The 20,525-nt window shown below is 43.0% G+C and overlaps 1 protein-coding gene across 2 annotated transcripts in view; it reads right to left on the bottom strand.

The window, feature by feature from the left end:
• Window positions 1-20,525, bottom strand: part of LOC138666992 (zinc finger protein 585A-like) — a 114,505-nt gene that overhangs the window by 58,400 nt on the left and 35,580 nt on the right. The window contains exon 7 of one of the 2 annotated variants that reach the window (XM_069755202.1): window positions 5,572-7,570. In XM_069755202.1, coding sequence (XP_069611303.1) covers window positions 5,572-7,570 — 1,999 coding nt within the window. Of the gene's footprint in view, window positions 1-1,009; window positions 7,571-20,525 lie in introns of those variants that run through there. The other variant, XM_069755201.1, reaches the window with a different exon arrangement.

Raw genomic sequence — 20,525 nt, 5'->3', positions numbered from 1 at the left:
TCACCCTGAACACACCATTGCCACTATCAAACATGGTGGTGGCAGCATCATGGTTTGGGCCTGCTTTTCTTCAGCAGGGACAGGGAAGATGGCTAAAATTGATGGGAAGATGGATAGAGCCAAATACAGGACCATTCTTGAAGTAAACCTGTTGGAGTCTGCAAAAGACCTGAGACTGGGACGGAGATTTGTTTTCCAACAAGACAACGATCCCAAACATAAAGCAAAATCTACAATGGAATGGTTCACAAATAAATGTATCCAGGTGTTAGAATGGCCAAGTCAAAGTCCAGATGTCAATCCAATCGAGAATCTGTGGAAAGAGCTGAAAACTGCCGTTCACAATCTCCATCAAACCTCACTGAGCTCGAGCTGTTTACCAAGGAAGAATGGGCAAGAATTTCAGTCTTTCGATGTACAAAACTGATAGAGACATACCCCAAGCGACTTGCAGCTGTAATCGCAGCAAAAGGTGGAGCAACAAAGTATTAAGTGAATGGGGCCGAATAATATTGCACGCCCCACGTTTCAGTTTTTGAATTTCCACAAAAATTTAAAATAACCAATACATTTTGTTCAACTTCACAATTGTGTTCCACTTGTTGTTGATTCTTCACCAAAAATTTAGAAGGGACAGTGGTAGTGAGAGCAGGAGCTACTGCAAGAGTCACAGCAGGACAGTACTGCAGGTTGCTCAAAAATGTGGCAGCTTGCTACTTGGGCTAATGCCCTTATGCCTTTGCAAAACGGACAAGGGAACTCCTAAAGGTAGTCAGGCTGGACAGGGAGAACGCTGCGATACCGAGTGGGATGGGACGTTCCAGGTACACATTGAAAAGCAGAGGTAAAGTGAAGGAAATGTGCTGTAAGGAATCTTATGTTGATGCTGCAAAAGATATGGATGTGCTGAGAGAAGAAACCAGTAAAGTTATCTGTTTAAAAAATTCCTAAATATAGAAAAAAATAAACATTTTTCCAATAAATACATTTATTTATGTAAATAAACAATAAAAGTACACATTTGGTATCGCTGCATCCGTAATGACCCACTTTATTAAACTATCTTACTAGTTAACCACTTCAGTGTATACCGTAAAAAAACAATGCTTTATCATCATACCGCAAACAAACAAAAGTGCAATAAAATGCGATCAAAAAGACAAATGTAAATAAAAATGGCAACTCTGAAAATGTCATCTTGTCACACAAAAAACAAGCTGCCATACAGCTCCATCAGCAGAAAAAAGTTATAGCTTTCAAAATAAAGCAAAGCAAAAATATTTTTTTCTATGAAATAGTTTTTATTGTGTAAAAGCACCAAAACATAAAAAAAATATATATAAATGAGGTATCGCTGTAATTGTACTGATCCGAAGAATAAAGCTTCCTTATCAATTTTACCACATGCGGAACGGTATAAAAAACAAAACACAAAAAGCAATTTATGAATAGACGGTTTTTGTTAATTCTGTCTCTCAAAAATCAGAATAAAAAGAAATAAAAAAATGTAATGTGCCCAAAAATGGTAAAAATAAAAAAGTCAGCTTGTCCTGCAAAAAACAAGCCCTCACATGTCTCGGTCGGCCAAAATATTGAAAAATTATAGCTCTCAAAATATGGTGATGCAAACACTACTTTTCGCAAGAAAAAGCGTCTTTTAGTCTGACGTCAGCCAACCATAAAAACTCAATCCACACAAAAAAGAAAAAAATCCCCACTCAGGTCTGTCATCTGTTAACAGAAATATAGGGGGCTTCCACATTACTGGTAGCACAAAGGTTCTGGAAAAGGTAAATGGCTATTCGCTTCCCAAAATAATTCAGCAAATTCTCTGTTCCCAGATCCAAATGCCCCTTCCCTTCTGAGCCAGTGTGCCTAAACCACATTTAGTGCCCATATGTTTGGCATTTCTGCAGTGTTGAGAGCCCGCCTAATTTACAGATGTGTGTCTCCAGAACTATGGGCTGAGCATAATGTACTGGTTACTGCAATGTACTGGTCACTACAATGGCAGTTTGCTATTTTCACTCAGCAACATCCACTGCCAAAGGGTTAGAATTTCAGTTTTTCTAGCACTTAGGGGCTCTTTATATGGAATCCACAAACTAGTCTAGGAAAATCTGTGCTCCAGGAGGCAAATAGCTCTCCGTTTCTCCCGAGTCTCTCCGTATGGCTAAGCAGTACTGTACATGCACATATGGGGTATTTCTACATTCAGCAGAAATTGTGGGACACATTTTGGTGCCATTTTTACCCATTTCCCAGTATGAAAATGTAAAACTTGGGGCTAACACACAATATTGGTGGTAAAAATGTAAATTATTTTTCTTCACTGCCCAATGGTATAAAAGTTTGTGACACACCTGTGGTGTCAATATAATCACTGTACCCCTAGGTGAATTCATTGAGAGGTTTAATTGGTAAAATTTGGTCACTTATGGGGGATTCTGTTGTTCTGTTGCTCAGGGGCTCTGCCAATGTAACATGGCACCCTCAAATAAGTGCAGCAAAATCTGCACTGTAATATGGCGCTACTTCTGTTCTGAGCTTTGCACTGTGCCTCAAAAATAGTTTGCAACCACATATGAGGTAACTGGTGAACTCAGGAGAAATTGCACAACAAACTTTGGGGTCCATTTTCTCCTTTTGCTCTTGTAGATAAAGAAGATTTTTGTGTGAAAAATGTAATTTTTTTCATTTTCACGGCTTAACGTTATAAACTTCTGTGAGGCACTTGTGGGTTCAAGGTGCTCAATACACATCTAGATAAGTTCCCAAAGGGGTTTAGTTTCTAAAATGGTGTTATTTGTGGGAGGTTTCCACTGTTTAGGCTCTCCAAATGCGATATGACATCCCTAAATTATTCCATCAAATTTTGTATTCAAAAAGTCAAATGCGCTCCATCCCCCAAGCCCTGCCATGCGTAAACAGTAGTATTTCCCCACATATGTAGTATCAGCGTACTCAGAAGAAACTGTGCAACAAATTGCATGGAGCAATTTCTCCTGTTACCTGTATGAAAATGCAAAATATCAAGCTAAAAATGATCTATTTGGGAAAAATATGTGATTTTTTTATTTCCACATCTCTACTAGAGTTGAGCGAATTTGCTCGGGACACTGCTTCGGAAAGCTGTTTGTTGGGCTTTCCATGCATGGGTCTTGCCTGTCACACAGCCGCGACACATGCAGCTGCAGAGCCGAACAGCTGATTAGCCAGCGCGATCCAGGAAGCCGGGTTCCCTCTGCAGCTGATTCAGAAAGTGCTATAGCTTGCCAAATAAGCAGAGACCCGATCAAATTCACTCAACTCTAGCCTCTACGTTATAAACTTTTGTGAAGCACTGTGGGTTCAAGGTGCTCAATATACATCTATATAAGTTTCGAAAGGGGTCTAGTTTCCACTATGGTGTCATTTGTGGGGGATTTCCACTGTTTAGCCACATCAAGGGCTCTCCAAACGTGACATGGCGTCCACTAATCATTTCAGCAAATTTTGCTTTCAAAAAGTCAAGTGACACTCCTTCTACTTCCAAGCCCTGCCGTGCGCCCAATCAGTTGATTTATTCCACATATTGGGTATCGGCAAACAGAGGAAAAATTGCACAACAAATTCTTTGGAGCAATTTCTCCTGTTACCCTTACGGAAATGCAAAATTTGGATCTAATAAAGACCTATCTGGGAAAAATGTGATTTTTTTTCATGGCTTAACATTATAAACTTCTGTGAAGCACCTGTGGGTTCAATGTGCTCAATACACATCTAGATAAGTTCCCTAAGGGATCTAGTTTCCAAAATGGTGTCACTTGTTTGGGGGTTTCCACTGTTTAGGCACATCAGGGGCTTCCAAGCATGACATGGCGTCCGCTAATTATGCCAGTAAATTTTACATTCAAAAAGTGAAATGGCACTCCTTCCTTTCTGAGCCCTGCCGTGTGCCTAAACAGTAGATTTCCCCAATATATGGGGTATCAGCATGCTCAGGTGAAATTGCGCAAGAAATTGTATGGTCCATTTTCTCTGTTACTCTTGCGAAATTAAAAAAAAATTGTTCTAAAGGAAAATTTTTGTGAAAGAAAAGTAAATGTTTATTTTTTCTTTCAGCATTCCAAAAATTCCTGGGAAGCACCTGAAGGGTTGATAAACTTCTTGAATGTGGTTTTGAGTACCTTGAGGGGTGCATATTTTAAAATGGTGTCACTTTTCAGTATTTTCTGCTATATAGCCCCTTCAAAGTCACTTCAAATGTAATGAGGTCCCTAGAAAAAATGGTTTTGCAAATTTTGCTGTAAAAATAAGAAATCATTGGTCAAATTTTAACCCTTTTAACTTTTTAACAAAAAAAAATTATCTTTAAAAAATTGTGCTGATGTAAAGTAGACATGTGGTAAATGTTATTTATTAACTACTTTGTGCGATATGACTCTGATTTAAGGGCATAAAAATTAAAAGTTGGCAAAATTGCTACATTTTCGCCAAAGTTCCATATTTTTGGCAAACGCAAGTCATATCAAAGACATTTTACCACTACTAAAGTACAATATGTCACGAGAAAATCTCAGAAGCACTGGGATCCGTTGAAGTCTTCCAGAATTGTGACCCCCCCAAATGGACAGTGGTCAGAATTGTAAAAATTGGCCTGGTCAGTAAAGTGAAAACAGAGTTCGGGGTGAAGGGGTTAAGTGACACCTGCTACTCCCTCAATTTGCATAACTTTAGATGTTGTCCCTCTTGGTGTTGTAATTTCAATGTTGAGAAGGGAATATAACATTCCTAGAAAACAAGGCGGAAGATACCACCTAATATAAAAGAATGAGGAATGATTAAACCAAACTGCAGGACATCATCATGAAGATCAAATTCCTACAAAATCTCCAAACTTAGGCAGGGGTCCCGAGTCCCGGCGGCAGTGCCGGGTATTGAGATGCAAGACTCGTGCGAGTTTCTCACAAGTGTGACCCTGGCCTTATATGAAATATCAAAGCAATCAAAAGCACAAATATAAACGTTTATTTGTCGGTACTGTTGATTAGCACAATATTAAAACAATGTAAATACTTTTAGGTCTAAAAAAGGAAAATTAATTTTATGAGTGATATATTTATTGGCTAACTAGAAAAATTATATTTGAAAGCTTTCAGGGCACAAAGGCTCATTGATTTTTCTGGTTAATACAGTACCACTGCATAATTTATAATAAATAAAAATAAAGTATTATTGCATTATATTCATAATTGGATGAGAGAAGCGGGCATTGAACGGTTTACTTGGCAACTGTTCTGATCTTGTATAGCATCATCTCTCCATGGACAATGTCAAAAAGGATGGAAGAAGTAAACAAACACTTTTATACAGTAGTTCTACAAATATAAAATACATAATTTGCTGAAATACAGGAATATCATTTTATACTTACCAGCTTTTAATAACAAATGTTCACTGGTAATTGTATACATTTTTAATAATCATTTAGTGCACTAAATTGCTTTCCTTTTTTGTAGATGAGTGACTTTACATAACTTGTATGCTTTTCTGATACATGCTGTCAATAAAACAATTAAAAAAGGCTACTTCCCTGTGTGAATTCTCTTATGTTTGACAAGAATTGATTTCCGATAAAAACATTTCCCACATTCTGAACATGAAAATGGCCTCTCCCCTGTGTGAGTTCTTTGATGTATATAAAGTTCTGATTTATCCCTATAACATTTCCCACATTCTGAACATGAATATGGTTTCTCCCCTGTGTGAATTTTCTGATGTGTAACAAGTTTTGATTTACGACTAAAACATTTCCCACAATTTGAACATGGAAATGGTTTCTCCCCTGTGTGAGTTCTTTGATGGATAGAAAGTTCTGATTTAGTCCTAAAATTTTTCCCGCATTCTGAACATGAAAATGGTTTCTCCCCTGTGTGAATTCTCTGATGTGTGACTAAATGTGATTTAAGTCCAAAACATTTCCCACAAGTTAAACATGGATATGGCCTCTCCCCTGTGTGAATTCTTTGATGTTTAACCAGATATGATTTTTCTGTAAAACATTTCCCACATTCTAAGCATGAAAATGACTTCTCCCTTGAATGAATTTTTTGATGTTTAACAAGATCTGATTTGTATTTAAAATATTTTTCACATTCGGAGCATGAAAATGGCTTCTCTTCTGTGTGAACTCTCTGATGTGTTTCAAGTTTACCTTTCTCACTGTAACATTTCCCACATACTGAGCATGAAAATGGTTGTTCCCCTGTATGAAGTCTCTGATGTTTAATCAGATATGATTTTTCTGTAAAACATTTCCCACATTCTGAACATGAAAATGGCTTATCTCCTGTGTGAATTTTCAAATGGGTAACAAGATTGGTTTTATAATTAAAACATTTCCCACATTCTGAGCATGGAAATGGCTTCTCCCCTGTGTGACTTCTCTGATGGATTACAAGTTTACCTTTCTCACCATAACGTTTCCCACATTCTGAACATGAAAATGGCTTCTCTCCTGTGTGAATTCTCTGATGTATTACAAGTTTACCTTTCTCATTATAACATTTCCCACATTCTGAGCATGAAAAGGGCTTTTCACCTGTATGAATTCTCTGATGTTTAACCAGATATGCTTTTTCTGTAAAACATTTCCCACATTCTGAACATGAAAATGGCTTATCTCCTGTGTGAATTTTCAGATGACTAACAAGATTTGTTTTAAAGCTAAAACATTTACCACATTCTGAGCATGAAAATGGCTTTTCCCCTGTGTGACTTCTCTGATGTATTACCAGTTTACCTTTCTCACTATAACTTTTCCCACATTCTAAACATGAAAATGGCTTCTCACCTGTGTGAACTCTCTTATGTATTTCAAGGCTGGCTTTCATACTATAACTTTTCCCACATTCTGAACATGAAAATGGCTTATCTCCTGTGTGAATTCTCAGATGTGTAACAAGATTTGCTTTACGGTTAAAACATTTCCCACATTCTGAACATGAAAATGGCTTTTCTCCTGTGTGATTTCTCTGATGTATTACCAGTTTACCTTTCTGACTATAACGTTTCCCACATTCTGAACATGAAAATGGCTTATCTCCTGTGTGAATTCTCAGATGGCTAACAAGAAATGCTTTGCGGTTAAAACATCTCCCACATTCTGAGCATGAAAATGGCTTTTCCCCTGTGTGAATTCTCTGATGGACAACAAGATATGATTTTTCGGTAAAACACTTACCACATTCTGAACATGAATATGGCTTCTCCCCTGTGTGAATTCTCTGATGTGTAACAAGGCTGGATTTGCTACTGTAATATTTACCACATTCTGAACATAAAAATGATTTCTCCCCCATGTTAGCTACTTCGTTTTTAACAGCACTTCTCTGACTTTCATTTTGCATATTTGGAGCAGAAGAGAGAACCTGATGAAAATGATCAGGTGTTAGATTTTTTCTTAGATGAGCTTGAGTTGTATCTCCGAAAATTACAGGTTCTTCACATGTATCAGATGTGCTACTATGATTATCAGCTGCAAAATCTGAGAATATCACATGTCCTTCGGTGCTTCTGGTAGAGTCACCTGCCAAATATAAAACTGATTTAATTATTTTTATATATCACAGCATTTAAATTATATTAATATTTATTTTGTTATATACTTTATAACATTCCAATAGAAACTGTAATGGAATTCAATTATCGACAGACTAAGATCGCAGACTACAAAATAGTGTCTGAGTTTATGGTATTAGGCCACCAAGTTGTACTCCTTCAAATTTTTATTTCTCTATTTTATCGTCTCCATTGGTCCACGTTTCACTGTTTGTCACCAATAATTTCTAGTTACATTTTCAGAAGAGACTCCTAAAAGTGACCAGTAATAAGTTTTCCATGTTATGCACGCTCTGCCAGGTACAAGTACTCTAGCACAGAGCAAAGCACATGGGAAAAGCACAGACTGGTCATGAACACATTCATATGTCCGATTGAGGCCCCAGGCTCAAAAAAGCTACATCGGACAGACTTGGCGCTAGCCATTTCATCTAGCACATTTCAGGATAACTCTGGCCTTCACCCTTTATTTAACTCCTGTACACGGAACTGGTCTTACAATTGGGTCAACTGAATTGCTTTCTTGGAAGAGCTGCTATCTGGAGAAGCAAACCAGATGCAAGAGATTAGTAAGGGAGCCAGATCAGAATGAGGATGTCGGTATGGAGACAAAATCGAAAAGAATTGCAAAAAAGTGAACTGAGGTAAAAAAAAAAATCAGGAATGTCCACTGGGAGAATAGAAAGGCACACAAATTTCACAGAAACAAACCAGATTATAACTGGCAGTGGACAGCAAGATTTCAGTTGCTTAAATAACTTTGAGACCATCTAGACCACACGGCAGAGAGGAAACACTGACAGAAGTTAATTCTACATTTAGGGCTGCCAACCTATCATTACATTTTTTTCTGGACAACTCAACCAAAATTCACAGTTGGTAAAAAAAGGTTATGAACATTTGCCACACCCCCCAGAAGCCATGCTGCCGAATGTAAAAAATTAGGATATAATTAGAAATATATATTATATATATATTACATATATATAAATATATTTATATATAGCAGGCCAAAAGGTAGGACATGGAGTGTATATCTTCTCTTAAAAAGTTAAGCTGGACTAGATAATAAAACCGGGTAGTACTGATTGGTAGACAAACAAATAAAGCCAGCACACCAAACAGCTATCACAGGTGCACGGAACTCCGCATTGATGGACGTAGTCACATGTGAAAAAAGAAAAAAAAAAAAAACTTGTTGCAGCTCCATATTCGTAAAATTCAAACTTGATACTTTATTGATCCATTAAAAGCAGTAGATGTATAGCTCTCCAAATGCACAACTGGAAAAAAGAGCGACACATTTCTTCAGTAATCGAAACACGTCACTCTTTTTTCCCATTGTGCATTTGGAGAGCTATACATCTACTGCTTTTAATGGATCAATAAAGTATCAAATTTAAATTTTACGAATATGAAGCTGGAACAAGTTTTTTTTCTTTTCTCACAGTACTGATTGGTGCAGCAGCTTCGGAGCTGAGCCGTTTTATTTATTGTAGTCCCAGCCAGATTTTATTGTAGTGATGAGGAGATCGTGGGGTGGGACTCATCACTCCCACTCCAGTTCCTGTACAAGGCTTGAGGCTTATTCAGCTCATCTGATAGAGGTCACCTCATTATAGACACTGAAAAGGTTGGAAAACAGCTTGAGAGAGAGCCTTTAAACTGATATGTTGTATTTCTGAGAAGGATATGCAAAATGGTTAAATGTGCTAAATGCTGAGTTGGTGGAGAACTAAGCCCACATACATCCCTGGTAGCATGAATCAGAGGTATGATGTATTAGGTAGTTCCTACCAGGGCAAGTTTGTTGTTTTTTGGTTGCTTTGTTGCTTGCTACACTTTGGCTGAAGATAAAGCCACACGTTATCCTTATAAAGACTGTGTACACCTAGGTCACTGCCATGCCGCCCTACAATGCCCCTAGACCATTACAATATAGTGGAGAATGCAGGCATGGAGGTTAAGGGCAATGGCAATGTTGGAGCAGATGGAATTGCTGAGAGGTGCCTGTGGCGTGCTGAGACGATGCCTGCTAGTGGCTCCATGTCATGAAGTGCCAGGAAGGTGGTACAATACTCCCTATAAAAAAAAATGACTTCAGATGATGATATGGAGACTTCCCTCATTATCTTTGTACGGGTGGCCCAAAAGGAGCAGCTCCCCATGGAAGAGTAGGTGAATTTACTTGCGCTCTACTTGATAGGAGAGTCTCAAAAAGCCTACCATGACCTTACTGAGAAAGATGTGGGAGACTATGCTAAACTGAAAGCTGAGATTCTTGCTCACCTAGGGATCAGTGCTGCAGTGCTAAATGAGTCTGACCTGGAAATACCAGTCAGACAGATCTTCCAGTACCCAAATGTTTGATTTCTTTCATCTGGTAAAGAATTGGCTGGAACCCAATGTATGCATGATCATGGAGTGGGTGGTTGTCGACCTTTATTCCCGGGAGCTTCCCAGTAAACTGCACCTTGGGGTCAGCCATGGTGATCCTCAGAGTACAGATCATCTAGTGGAGTTAGATGATTTGTCATTAAGATAAGATTTGTCATTAAGGGTACCGTCACACAGTGCAATTTTCATCGCTACAACGGTACGATCCGTGACGCTCCAGCATCGTAACAATATCGCTCCAGCGTCGTAGACTGCTGTCACACTTTGCAATCTACGACGCTGGAGCGATAATTTCATGACATATGTGCGATGTAGAAGCCGTTGGTTACTATGCGCACATCGTATATGATATATGTTACACCATGCGATCATGCCGCCACAGCGGGACACTAGACGACGAAAGAAAGTTTCAAACGATCTGCTACGACGTACGATTCTCAGCGGGGTCCCTGATCGCAGGAGCGTGTCAGACACTGCGATATCGTAACTATATCGCTCGAACGTCACGAATCGTGCCGTCGTAGCGATCAAAATTGCACTGTGTGACGGTACCCTTAGGAAGAAAATCTCCAGGATGCTGCTCCCAACCCATTACCCGAAGGAAGTTGTCGAGCCACTATCAGTCACAAACATCCCACCATCCAAGGAGTTGTGGAAGGGAGTCCCAAGAAAAACTCCGGCCTTGGTAGGAACTCTATGTTTAGAAAACTCGGGCTGGTAAAGTGCTTGAGGTGTCAGGAGTTCGGTCATGTTATAGCTCTGTGCCCATTAAGCCCAGAGACTTTGGAATGTGGTGCAAGCCGGCACCAGTCCCTGTTTGCAGCTCCTACCTGTGTGGCCACACCTGGACTAGAAACTGAGCCATAAGTGTGTAAAATAAAGCACAATGGTTGTCCTGTCATCTTCCCACTAGACTCAGGTAGTCTTGTGACAATAGTACATGACAGCCTCATACCAGGGGTCATATACCAGACAGGTTCATAAGTGTGTTGTGTATCCATGACACCAGAATGTATCCTGTGGCCCTCACGAAAATAGACACATTATATGGGATATTTGACTACAAAGTGGGGGCACTAAAACCCTTATGCATAACGTAATCTTGGGCCACGATTTTCCCTGGTCTTGGAAGTAATGGGGGAAAGGTACGGACACTGAGGGAAGTCTCTGTACTGGCCCAAGGAAAGAGGGAGAGGACTCTCCATTGCAGTTCTTCACTGGAGAAGACAAAATTCTCCGTGATTCCCCAGTAATACTTGAGGTGGAGGAAACAGGAGATAAGTTTGGTGTCACTCAATTGAATGATGAGACCCTTAGATATGCAAGGGAGACTGTTGTCGTCCTCGTTAATGGAGTTTCCCAATAACCAGAAGCTGACCAACGTTTTCTCAACTTTGCTATGAATAATGAGTTTTTGCATACAATGAACAAGAAAGATTTGGAAATCATTGAGCAATTGTTGGTCCCTAAGACCTATTGGCGCTTGATATGGCTCATAGTCATATTCTAGGGGGACACTTGGTCACTGAGAAAACCCAGGACAGGATTCTTTAGAGGTTCTTCTGAATGGGGACGTACAAGGAGAATGAGCATTATTTTAAGTCCTGCCTCGTATGCCAAATAACTGCGCCTGTGACATGTGGCACCCCAGGAGTTCGGGTACCACAATAGTGCTGCCTTCCTCACGGGGAGGATAATGCTATGTCTGGAGACAAGTCAGGTTTCCTTTGGTAGGTTTACACACACAACACCTTCCACTTCCAGGCCAGGAGGGGGAGCTCCAAGCCCTGTTTTAGGGCAGCTTCCCTCAATAAAGATCCTGGTTTGGAGGCAGAGAGAGCTCAGTTTGTAGCAGAAGTCTGTGTGCGAGGACAGACAGGAGTGGAGCACAGAGGAAATAGAGAGCTCCAGGAGGCCATGAGCAGGCCTCTGAAGAGTATCAGCGCAAGAATCCGGGTACCGGGAGCCCGAGGCTTTTGTGGATTATAAAACACAGAGCAGAACCGGAGGGTATTGTTCTACAAGGACTTTGCCCATAATTACCTGTGGCACAGCAGCACCTAGGAGCCTGGAGTCACCGAAAACAGACCCCAGTTCACACGGCCTGAGCTGCCTGCCATACAGGTACCTGTCCTAGGACAGCAGAATGATTAAAGACCTTGTTGAGACACTTAGTGGCAACAGGGACTTAGAGACAGAAAGCGCAGAGTGGTAGGCTCCCACCTGACTTACCCAGGGGAACTTGCTTGTCTCTAGACTGCCCGGACGTCTCTGCCTGCCTTGTGATCTGGTGCTCTGGACTGTGGACGCTGAAGCCTTCAGTAAAGGTAAAGAGACTGCAACCTTGTGTCCTCGTTCTTCTCCGCGCCATTCACCACCTACCATCTACACACCGGGAAGCTTCACCTGTGGGAAGGTATACCATCTACCTGCCATAACATCACCCCAGCGGACCTCTTAAAGCAGCATCGGTCACCCTGACCGAACACCACAGGTGGCGTCAAGAACCTAAACTTTATCCCTTTAAAGACCTTCCCCTTTTACATGGGCGCCCAGGGCCACGAACAGGGTCGCAGCCACCGTGACATCCCCTGTGAACAGCAGGACCCGGTACCGAGTAACCCCTAGCCCTCGGGGTGACTCATGACACATTTTTGCACCCTGCCAGTTCCTCTCCCAATCATTGAAATACATATTAAGGGGATTGGGATGGATCTGGTGGGCCAATTCTAAAATCAGCTCGGGGGCACCAGTTCATAATAGATTAGGTCATGCACTATTCGGATGCGGTTCCCCTAAGAAATACCAAATCCAAAATAATCGCTCGTATCGCAAGTCATTTTTTGTTTTCTCAAATGGGGATTCCAAAGGAAATCCTTATAGACCAAGTCACACTCTTCGTGTCAAAGGTAATAAAGGAGCGGTGTCAAATGGTGAAGAAGGATCAGATGCCTGTATGGATAACTGGAAGAATATGTGGTGACACATAAAGCCAGATGAAAGCGTATTTTACAGAACTGCTATGCTGCAGCTGATGTCAGAAACAAAACACTCATATGTCATAAGTAAAATGTTCTCTCTTATGTTGCACATTTGGAATGACACAGACCGTGTTCTCCGTGAGGCATTCCATCATGCACGCCGACAAGATAAGGCACATTTTCTTACCTCAAATACACCTACCAAGACAGGTGACACCATTGGGGTACTGGGCAGTGTGGTTCAAGTCATTATGGCACATGGGCTGTATGGTCATTGGTTCCAAATGTATTTATATATGGCTGCTCAATGTGATTATGATCCCTGAGGCATGTCAACAAATACTTGAGCATTTGGGCAGCACGGTGGCGCAGTGGTTAGCACAGCAGCCTTGCAGCGCTGGAGTCCTGGGTTCAAACCTCACCAAGAACAACATCTGCAAAGAGTTTGTATGTTCTCTCCGTGTTTGCGTGGGTTTCCTCCGCTTACTCCAGTTTCCTCCCACATTCCAAAGACATACTGATAGGGAATTTAGATTGTGAGCCCCAACATGGACAGCAATGATAATGTGTGCAAAAAACTGTGAAGCGCTGCAGAATATGTTAGCGCTATAGAAAAATAAAGATTATTATTACTTTGTTATTGTGGCATAACTATGACTCGTCTTTAAACGTATGTTTGTGACTCAGTGATAGTACTTTGAAAACATTGTATAGATTTATGGATGTCTTCTATTATAAAACAATATACTTATGCCTGGAATTGTAGATACATGATGAGCAATGCTATGAAAATGCTTATCAATCCTGATTCATGAACCACAATGCCTTTAACAGTTAGGGTCTGGATTACAATTATTTTCTGTCTGGCTGTGTGATTTACAGTTAATAAAAATAATTGTTACAATAAAAAATGTATACACTTTTTTACTATTTTAAAGATGGTGGTAATAGTCTGAACATACCTTAACATCCATGTGTCTGATCAAACTGTCAGAAACAGACTCCATGAGGGTTGTATGAAGGCCCTGACGTCCACAAGCGGGTGTTGTGCTTACAACCCAACACCGTGCAGGGCGATTGCCATTTGCCCGAGAGCACCAAGATTGTCAGATTTGCCATTGGCGTGCTGTGTGCTTAACGGATGAGATCAAGTTCACACTGAACTTGTTTATACCAAGGAAGGTGACGGGCACAAGGGGGCATTCTTTGCGTCTGGAGGAGAGAAGGTTTTTCCACCAACATAGAAGAGGATTCTTTACTGTTAGGGCAGTGAGAATCTGGAATTGCTTGCCTGAGGAGGTGGTGATGGCGAACTCAGTCGAGGGGTTCAAGAGAGGCCTGGATGTCTTCCTGGAGCAGAACAATATTGTATCATACAATCAGGTTCTGTAGGAGGACGTAGATCTGGGGATTTATTATGATGGAATATAGGCTGAACTGGATGGACAAATGTCTTTTTTCGGCCTTACTAACTATGTTACTATGTTACTATGTTACTGAGCACATTGACAGACGTGACAGAGTTTGGAGACATCATGGAGAACATTCTGCTGCCCTCAACATCCCCCAGCATGACCGGTTTGGCAGCAGGTCAGTAATGGTGTGGGGCGGCATTTCTTTGAAGGGCCACACAGCCCTTCATGTGCTAGTCAGAGGCACCCTGACTGCCATTAGGTACACGGATGATATTATCTGACCCATTCTGAGACCATATACAGGAGCGGATGGCCCTGGGTTCCTTCTGATGCATGACAATGCTAGGCCTCATGTGGTTGAAGTGTGTCAGCAGTTCCTGCATGATAAAGGCATTGGTGCTATGGACTGACCTGGCGGTTCCGCAAACTTGAACCCAATCAAGCATATCTGGGACATAATGCCTCATTCCATCCACCAACACGACTTTGCATCACAGACTGTCCAGGCGATGACTGATGCTTTAATCCAGGTCTGGGAGGAGATCCCTCAGGAAAACATTAGCCACCTCATCAGAAGCATGCTCAAACCGCACTCAGACAGTATTTTCAGATTGCATCAAAGATGTGAAAGTATTTATTAAGTAACACCACAGTGGTCAATAGTGACACTACCGCCTTCCTCCCTCCTGCTGGACCCACAGTGCCTCTAGGGACGCTCCCTGTCCGTGCCGTTCCGGACCTCAGCATTTCCTAGTTCACTCGGATACTCTGTGGAGCTTCTGTCTCCATCCATCAGACAAGTGTCCTCCTTTCTCTTCCATCACTCTCCACTCATTAAGTGAGGTTTGAGAAAGACCCATAGGGTCGAAACGTTACCTCAGAATCCTATTGACCACTGTGGTATTACTTCATAACTATTTCACATCTTTGATGCAATCTGAAAATACTGTCTGAGTGCGGTTGTTTGTCCAAATCTATGAATTTACTGGACCCATTCCAGGTTCAGCCTGCACCAGTTTCACTTCAACAGAGTGCACGCCTTTTCCATTTAAATAAAAATAGGGGGGACCACATGCCATTTTTATCATTCATTAATAGCTAAATACAATGACAGTAAACTACACACACGGCACTAATTATACTCACGGATATCTCTTTACTGTACCTATTATCTGTCTCTATCTTTCTCTTGAAAGGAGGCTAATGGCTGTGTAGTCAATGGGAAGTATGTGTCGCAGAGTTGGCTGATCCCTGTGATGCAACCCGGAGTATTTTGCCTTAGTGTATGTGAGCACTAAGATGTCGTTTAGTGCACGTGGGCCGGGTTGCAGTTAGCCATGAGAGATGGGCGGGTCAGGCTACCCACATACCTCACCTGTGGGTGTGGTTACAGCCTACATAATGGAGGTTGTTATTTGACACATGGTCTGTGTCTTGGGCGGTAGAAGGCCTCCTGTGTGTGGCTCCAGACCGAGCCTGTGTGCTGGACATTGCCCAGCCTGTGTGCCCACAGGCGTGAGGGAGCAGAGAGCCCAGCTAAGAGCAGTTTTGTGTTGTTTTGCCTGCTCAGAAGGCCGCTTACCATTTGTTATTACTGGGTTTATAAAGCAAATAAACCTGCAGAGACTTGCGGAGCCGTGCAGAGCCTTGTAGAGCCATGCAGAGCCTGGTAGAGCAGCGCGGAGCCTCGCTGTGCAGAGCCTTGGGGAGTCGGACAGAGCCTTGCAGAGCGGTGCGGACCCTCACTGTGAGGAACTGTTGGGCATGGATAGACTGCCGTGCACAGGCGATGTGAGGCCTGAGAGGGCATGGGGAGTCCACGGAATTCACCCCAAGGAGAAATGGTTGCCTGAAAGGGGGTGGAGTTCCAAAAGGGGGTGGTAACCCAAACAGGGATGGTTTCCCAGAAAGCGGTGGAGTCCCAAAAGGGGTGGTGACCAAAAAGGGGGTGGAGCCCCAAAAGGGGGCACTGACCCAAATAGGGGTGGTGGCCAAAATAGAGGTAGCGTTGAATGCGCCGAAGGACTGTTGCCGGGAACAGTGTTTGAACAGCGCGTGTCTGGTATCCTGTGTCAACTATACATCTGACAAGATGTCACAGAGGTGTTCTGTAGAAGTCAATGAAGAGAACGTGACCGGACTTCTGGACTTAGGGAGTTTGGTGACCCTGGTGAGCGCTACACTCCCTTTCTATCTGATCCACAGAAGGAAGATGGACGTCCACTGCATCCATGGAGTCCCTAGGGATTATCCGGTGTCCAGGGTAATCATTGAGACACCCACGGTTATTACCAGCCATAACGTCCCTGTAGTCCTGGACTTGCCATTCCCTATTGTAATCGGTCAGGACTTTGAATTGTTTTGGGACTTTTGGAAAGAAAGGGGAGAGTCTAACTGCTCAGGGTGGAGCCGGAATGACCCTAAGGAAGGCCCACCGCAGCACGCGGCTGTAGGGGTTCCTGGTGGTGGGATGCATAAAGAGGAGGAGGTAGCACCCCCTATGGTTAATGTCTCAGAATTAGGGATGACCAATAGTGTGACTGTTAATATAGGGGTCGTTCCAGAAAAGGGGTCGGACACCTGTTTAAGTGGGGACTTGTTGTTCCAGGATGACAGGATGAGTAGTGGTGACTCCCATTCAGACAGGGAAAAAGTGCAGTAAGGTTGACCATGGTACAGATGGCAAGTCTTCCTGTCGTCGTCGGGGATAAGGTGGCCGCAGAAAGACAGGGTCAGGGCAAACAAGGTTAATATCCTTGATAAGGAAGTCACTTTACCACTGACAAACCCCAGCACAGAGGTAGTCGATGATGTGGGGAAAATAAAACTGACCCAGGGTGGTGGTAGGGATTCAACAGCTAACATCGCAATTGAAGAACTGCGAGGAAAAATGGAGAGCCTGCAGGAGAAGCTGTCGGAATCGACCGCTGCCACCCAAAAACGAGAGGATCAAATCGACAAACTGACAAAGGAAATCTGCACATGGAAAGAGCGAGCCGACAGTTTCCACCAGGTGGAAGTGCACGTCCAAAGCTTGGAGAAAGCGTATGATGAGGTCTGTCAATAGCTGGCGAACGAGAGGTTGAAGGTGTCGAGTATGGAAGCCGCCAACTCAGCACAGCTGGTTCAGGTGCGTCACCTGGAATCCGAGCTCTCGGCAGCCAAAGCTCAGCTCAGAGAGAAGAAAGCACATGAGCAGAAGCTGCTTCATGACATCCACTCCATCAAGGAGAAGCTGCGCTTTGCTCGGCAGGAGGACGCAGAACACGTGTCTCAGCTGGAAATGACCTGCTGCAACAAAGCACAGGAGCTCCAGGGCCTCACCAAAGAGTTGGTTTGTGAGAAGCAAAAAGTGGCAGATTTGCAGGCCGAGCCAAAGAGTCTGAAAGAACATAAATCTGAGGAAATTGCAGCTTTGTTGTAAAAAATAAGTTCAATGAGAAAAGAAAAGACACAAAGTGAACAAGTCCTAAGGGAACTGTCCTCTGACTTGGAGGAGAAGAATGCATGCATCAGAGAGGCCCATGAGAAGCATCAGCAGGAGCTTCTCCAGAGAGAGGATGAGAGTCGCTGCCTGGCAAAAGCGTGGGATAAAGATCGCCGAGAGCTCAAGATCGAGAAGGAGGCTAAGCAGGAGGCTAAGGCCCATTTCCAGAAATACATGGATGGCCAAAAAACAGAGCTCTCCGCTCTACAGAATGAACTGTCACGCTCTCTCGACCTGATCACAATGAAGGAGAGTGAGCTGGAGAGACTGACCAAAGAAGTGGCCTCCAGGAAGAAAGAAATCCAGCAGGGGAAGTGCCACGCAGTCGGCCTCACAGGGAAGGTCAACGTCTTGAAAAACCGCTCTGACTCTCAGTACGAGAAGATCAAACACTATGCCCAAGAAGGTGAGACTTCGCTCTTCCAGTGAATGGTAGAGGTACCCGAGGACTTACAAGAAGCGTGTGCCAGTGAGGCTGTGCATGAGGCATTTAGAAAGGTGGTGGAGGCATGTAGTGTGAACTGGGCACCAGAGAGTCAGCAGTTGGTTATACTGTCAACTAGGGAAGTCACACTGAAGCAGTTGGCTATCCTGAGTGACATGCACCTACACTGTCTCTGCACAAAACAGATGATCCTGTTGAGGAATAAGGAAGCCACTCGACGTCTGGAGCATGCAAGGAAAGCTCAAAGTCCGCTGGTATTTGTGGAAGACATCATTCAAGTGCCCAGAAATCTAGGAAATCGAGGAAAGTCATTGGGAGACTTGGACAAGTGATGCAAGAAATTGTGAATAAGTCCGGTGTGGCGAGTGTGAGGATCCTGGCTGACGCAGAAGCACAGGTAGCTGGTGAAGATGGGATGGTTCCATTCTTCATTGTAGGGTCAATGGAGAGCCTTAAAAATATTCAAATTCTCCTTGAAATATCGGCTGGCGTACTTACGAGAGGTAGAGCAGCTGAGAAGGGACAAACTGCAGATTAAGGTACAGCACCAAGAAATTAAAAGGTGCCGACCACTTCCATCCCAGGGTATAGAGAGACGAAGCAGTTCTCTAAAGACTAGTAGCACGCAATCTGAAGTTAGAAGTAGTGACTCCTCTGTTAACTCAGTGCTGAGTAGCATAGGCAAAAGACCCTGTAGCGGACGTAGTGACAAAGGGTCAGATTCAGACCAGACAGTAGGCTCGACTGTAGGGGAGTCTCGCGAGTGCATAAATCAGTGGATGTGGTCAGGGAGAGAATGGTCTGGAAAAGGGGCAACTCTACCAGAGGAAGTGACGGAGTCAGATTATACATTCTTCCAAAAAGTTTCACTGACAGGGCCCAATTTTGACAGACGGGTGTACTATCAAAGGCGACCGAGAAGGGTCTCTGGTCGGGTAATGGAAGGTGCCAAGCCCCATGGCTTTAGGCAGAGGGGAAGGTATGTAAGGAGGCTAATGACCGTGTAGTCAATGGGAGGTATGTGTTGCAGAGATGGCTGCTAACTGCGATGCAACTCAGAGTATTTTGCTTTAGTGAACGTGAGCACTAAGATGTCATTTAGTGCACCTGGGTCCGGGTTGCTATGAATAGCTATGAGAGATGGGCGGGTCAGGCTAACCACATACCTCACCTGTGGGTATGGTTACAGCCTACATAATAGAGCTTGTTGTTTCGCACATGGTCTGTGTCTTGGGAGGTAGAAGGCCTCCTGTGTGTGTGGTTCCAGACCGAGCCTGCGTGCTCGACATTGCCCAGCCTGTGTGCCCACAGGCCTGAGGGAGCAGAGAGCCTGGCTAAGGGCAGTTTTGTGTTGTTTTGCCTGCTCAGAAGGCTGCTTACCGTTTGTTGTTACTACTGGGCTTATGAAGCAAAAAAAACAGCATGGACTTTTTTTTTTTAAAGAAGCACGCCTCCTGTTCTCCTCCTGCTGCACCTAATTGAGTACAGATCCCTACACTCTATCTCTGCACATCTAACATCTAAACATGTCATTTCTTTTCTGCATTCGATTCCAGTACGTGTCACATGGATGGTGCACACTGACGGCACAAGTAGACCACAGAGAGGCCACACACGGATAGCACCGATACTGGCTTTTACAGTATCTAAAACATCAGGATGTGTGAAGAGGGCCTAAGGCAGTCAGCTTAGGGAAGATGAACAGGCTGGAGGTGTCCGATTTGAGAGAGAGACACAGGCCAGAATCACTCTCTGAAAAGAGTTTGCACAGGCTGTGTGCAGAGAACCACAAGTAACACTTGTTGCTATGAACATTTACTGTTTTGTTTGACTGAGCGGGGGTTAGCTCTGCCATTTATGAGTAACCATGGTCTGTTCTGTTTAGTTAGTGTCTGGACAAGGCTAGGGATTAATGTTTCTTGGCTTGTTTTGGTGATATACAACATGTACAAAGTACACATACATACAGACAGAATTATAAAGATACTGACAAATAGTTCCTCTGAATTCCAGTAGGAGTATATACATAGCTCCCCTGAAACTGTATAGAAAATAATATATATTACGTGGGTGGCTATCATATCACGCCTATTATAATATATTTCTATACAGCTTCAGTGGAACCATGTAACAGTGCTATGTATATAGAACTGCTGGAGTCCAGAGGATTGCTATATACATAATATACATAATATTAT

The sequence above is a fragment of the Ranitomeya imitator genome, chromosome 2, assembly GCF_032444005.1.
Source record: "Ranitomeya imitator isolate aRanImi1 chromosome 2, aRanImi1.pri, whole genome shotgun sequence".
Classification (NCBI taxonomy): domain Eukaryota; kingdom Metazoa; phylum Chordata; class Amphibia; order Anura; family Dendrobatidae; genus Ranitomeya; species Ranitomeya imitator.
The sequence above is the reverse complement of the archived record's forward strand: the minus strand, read 5'-3'. Positions and strand labels throughout refer to the sequence as shown.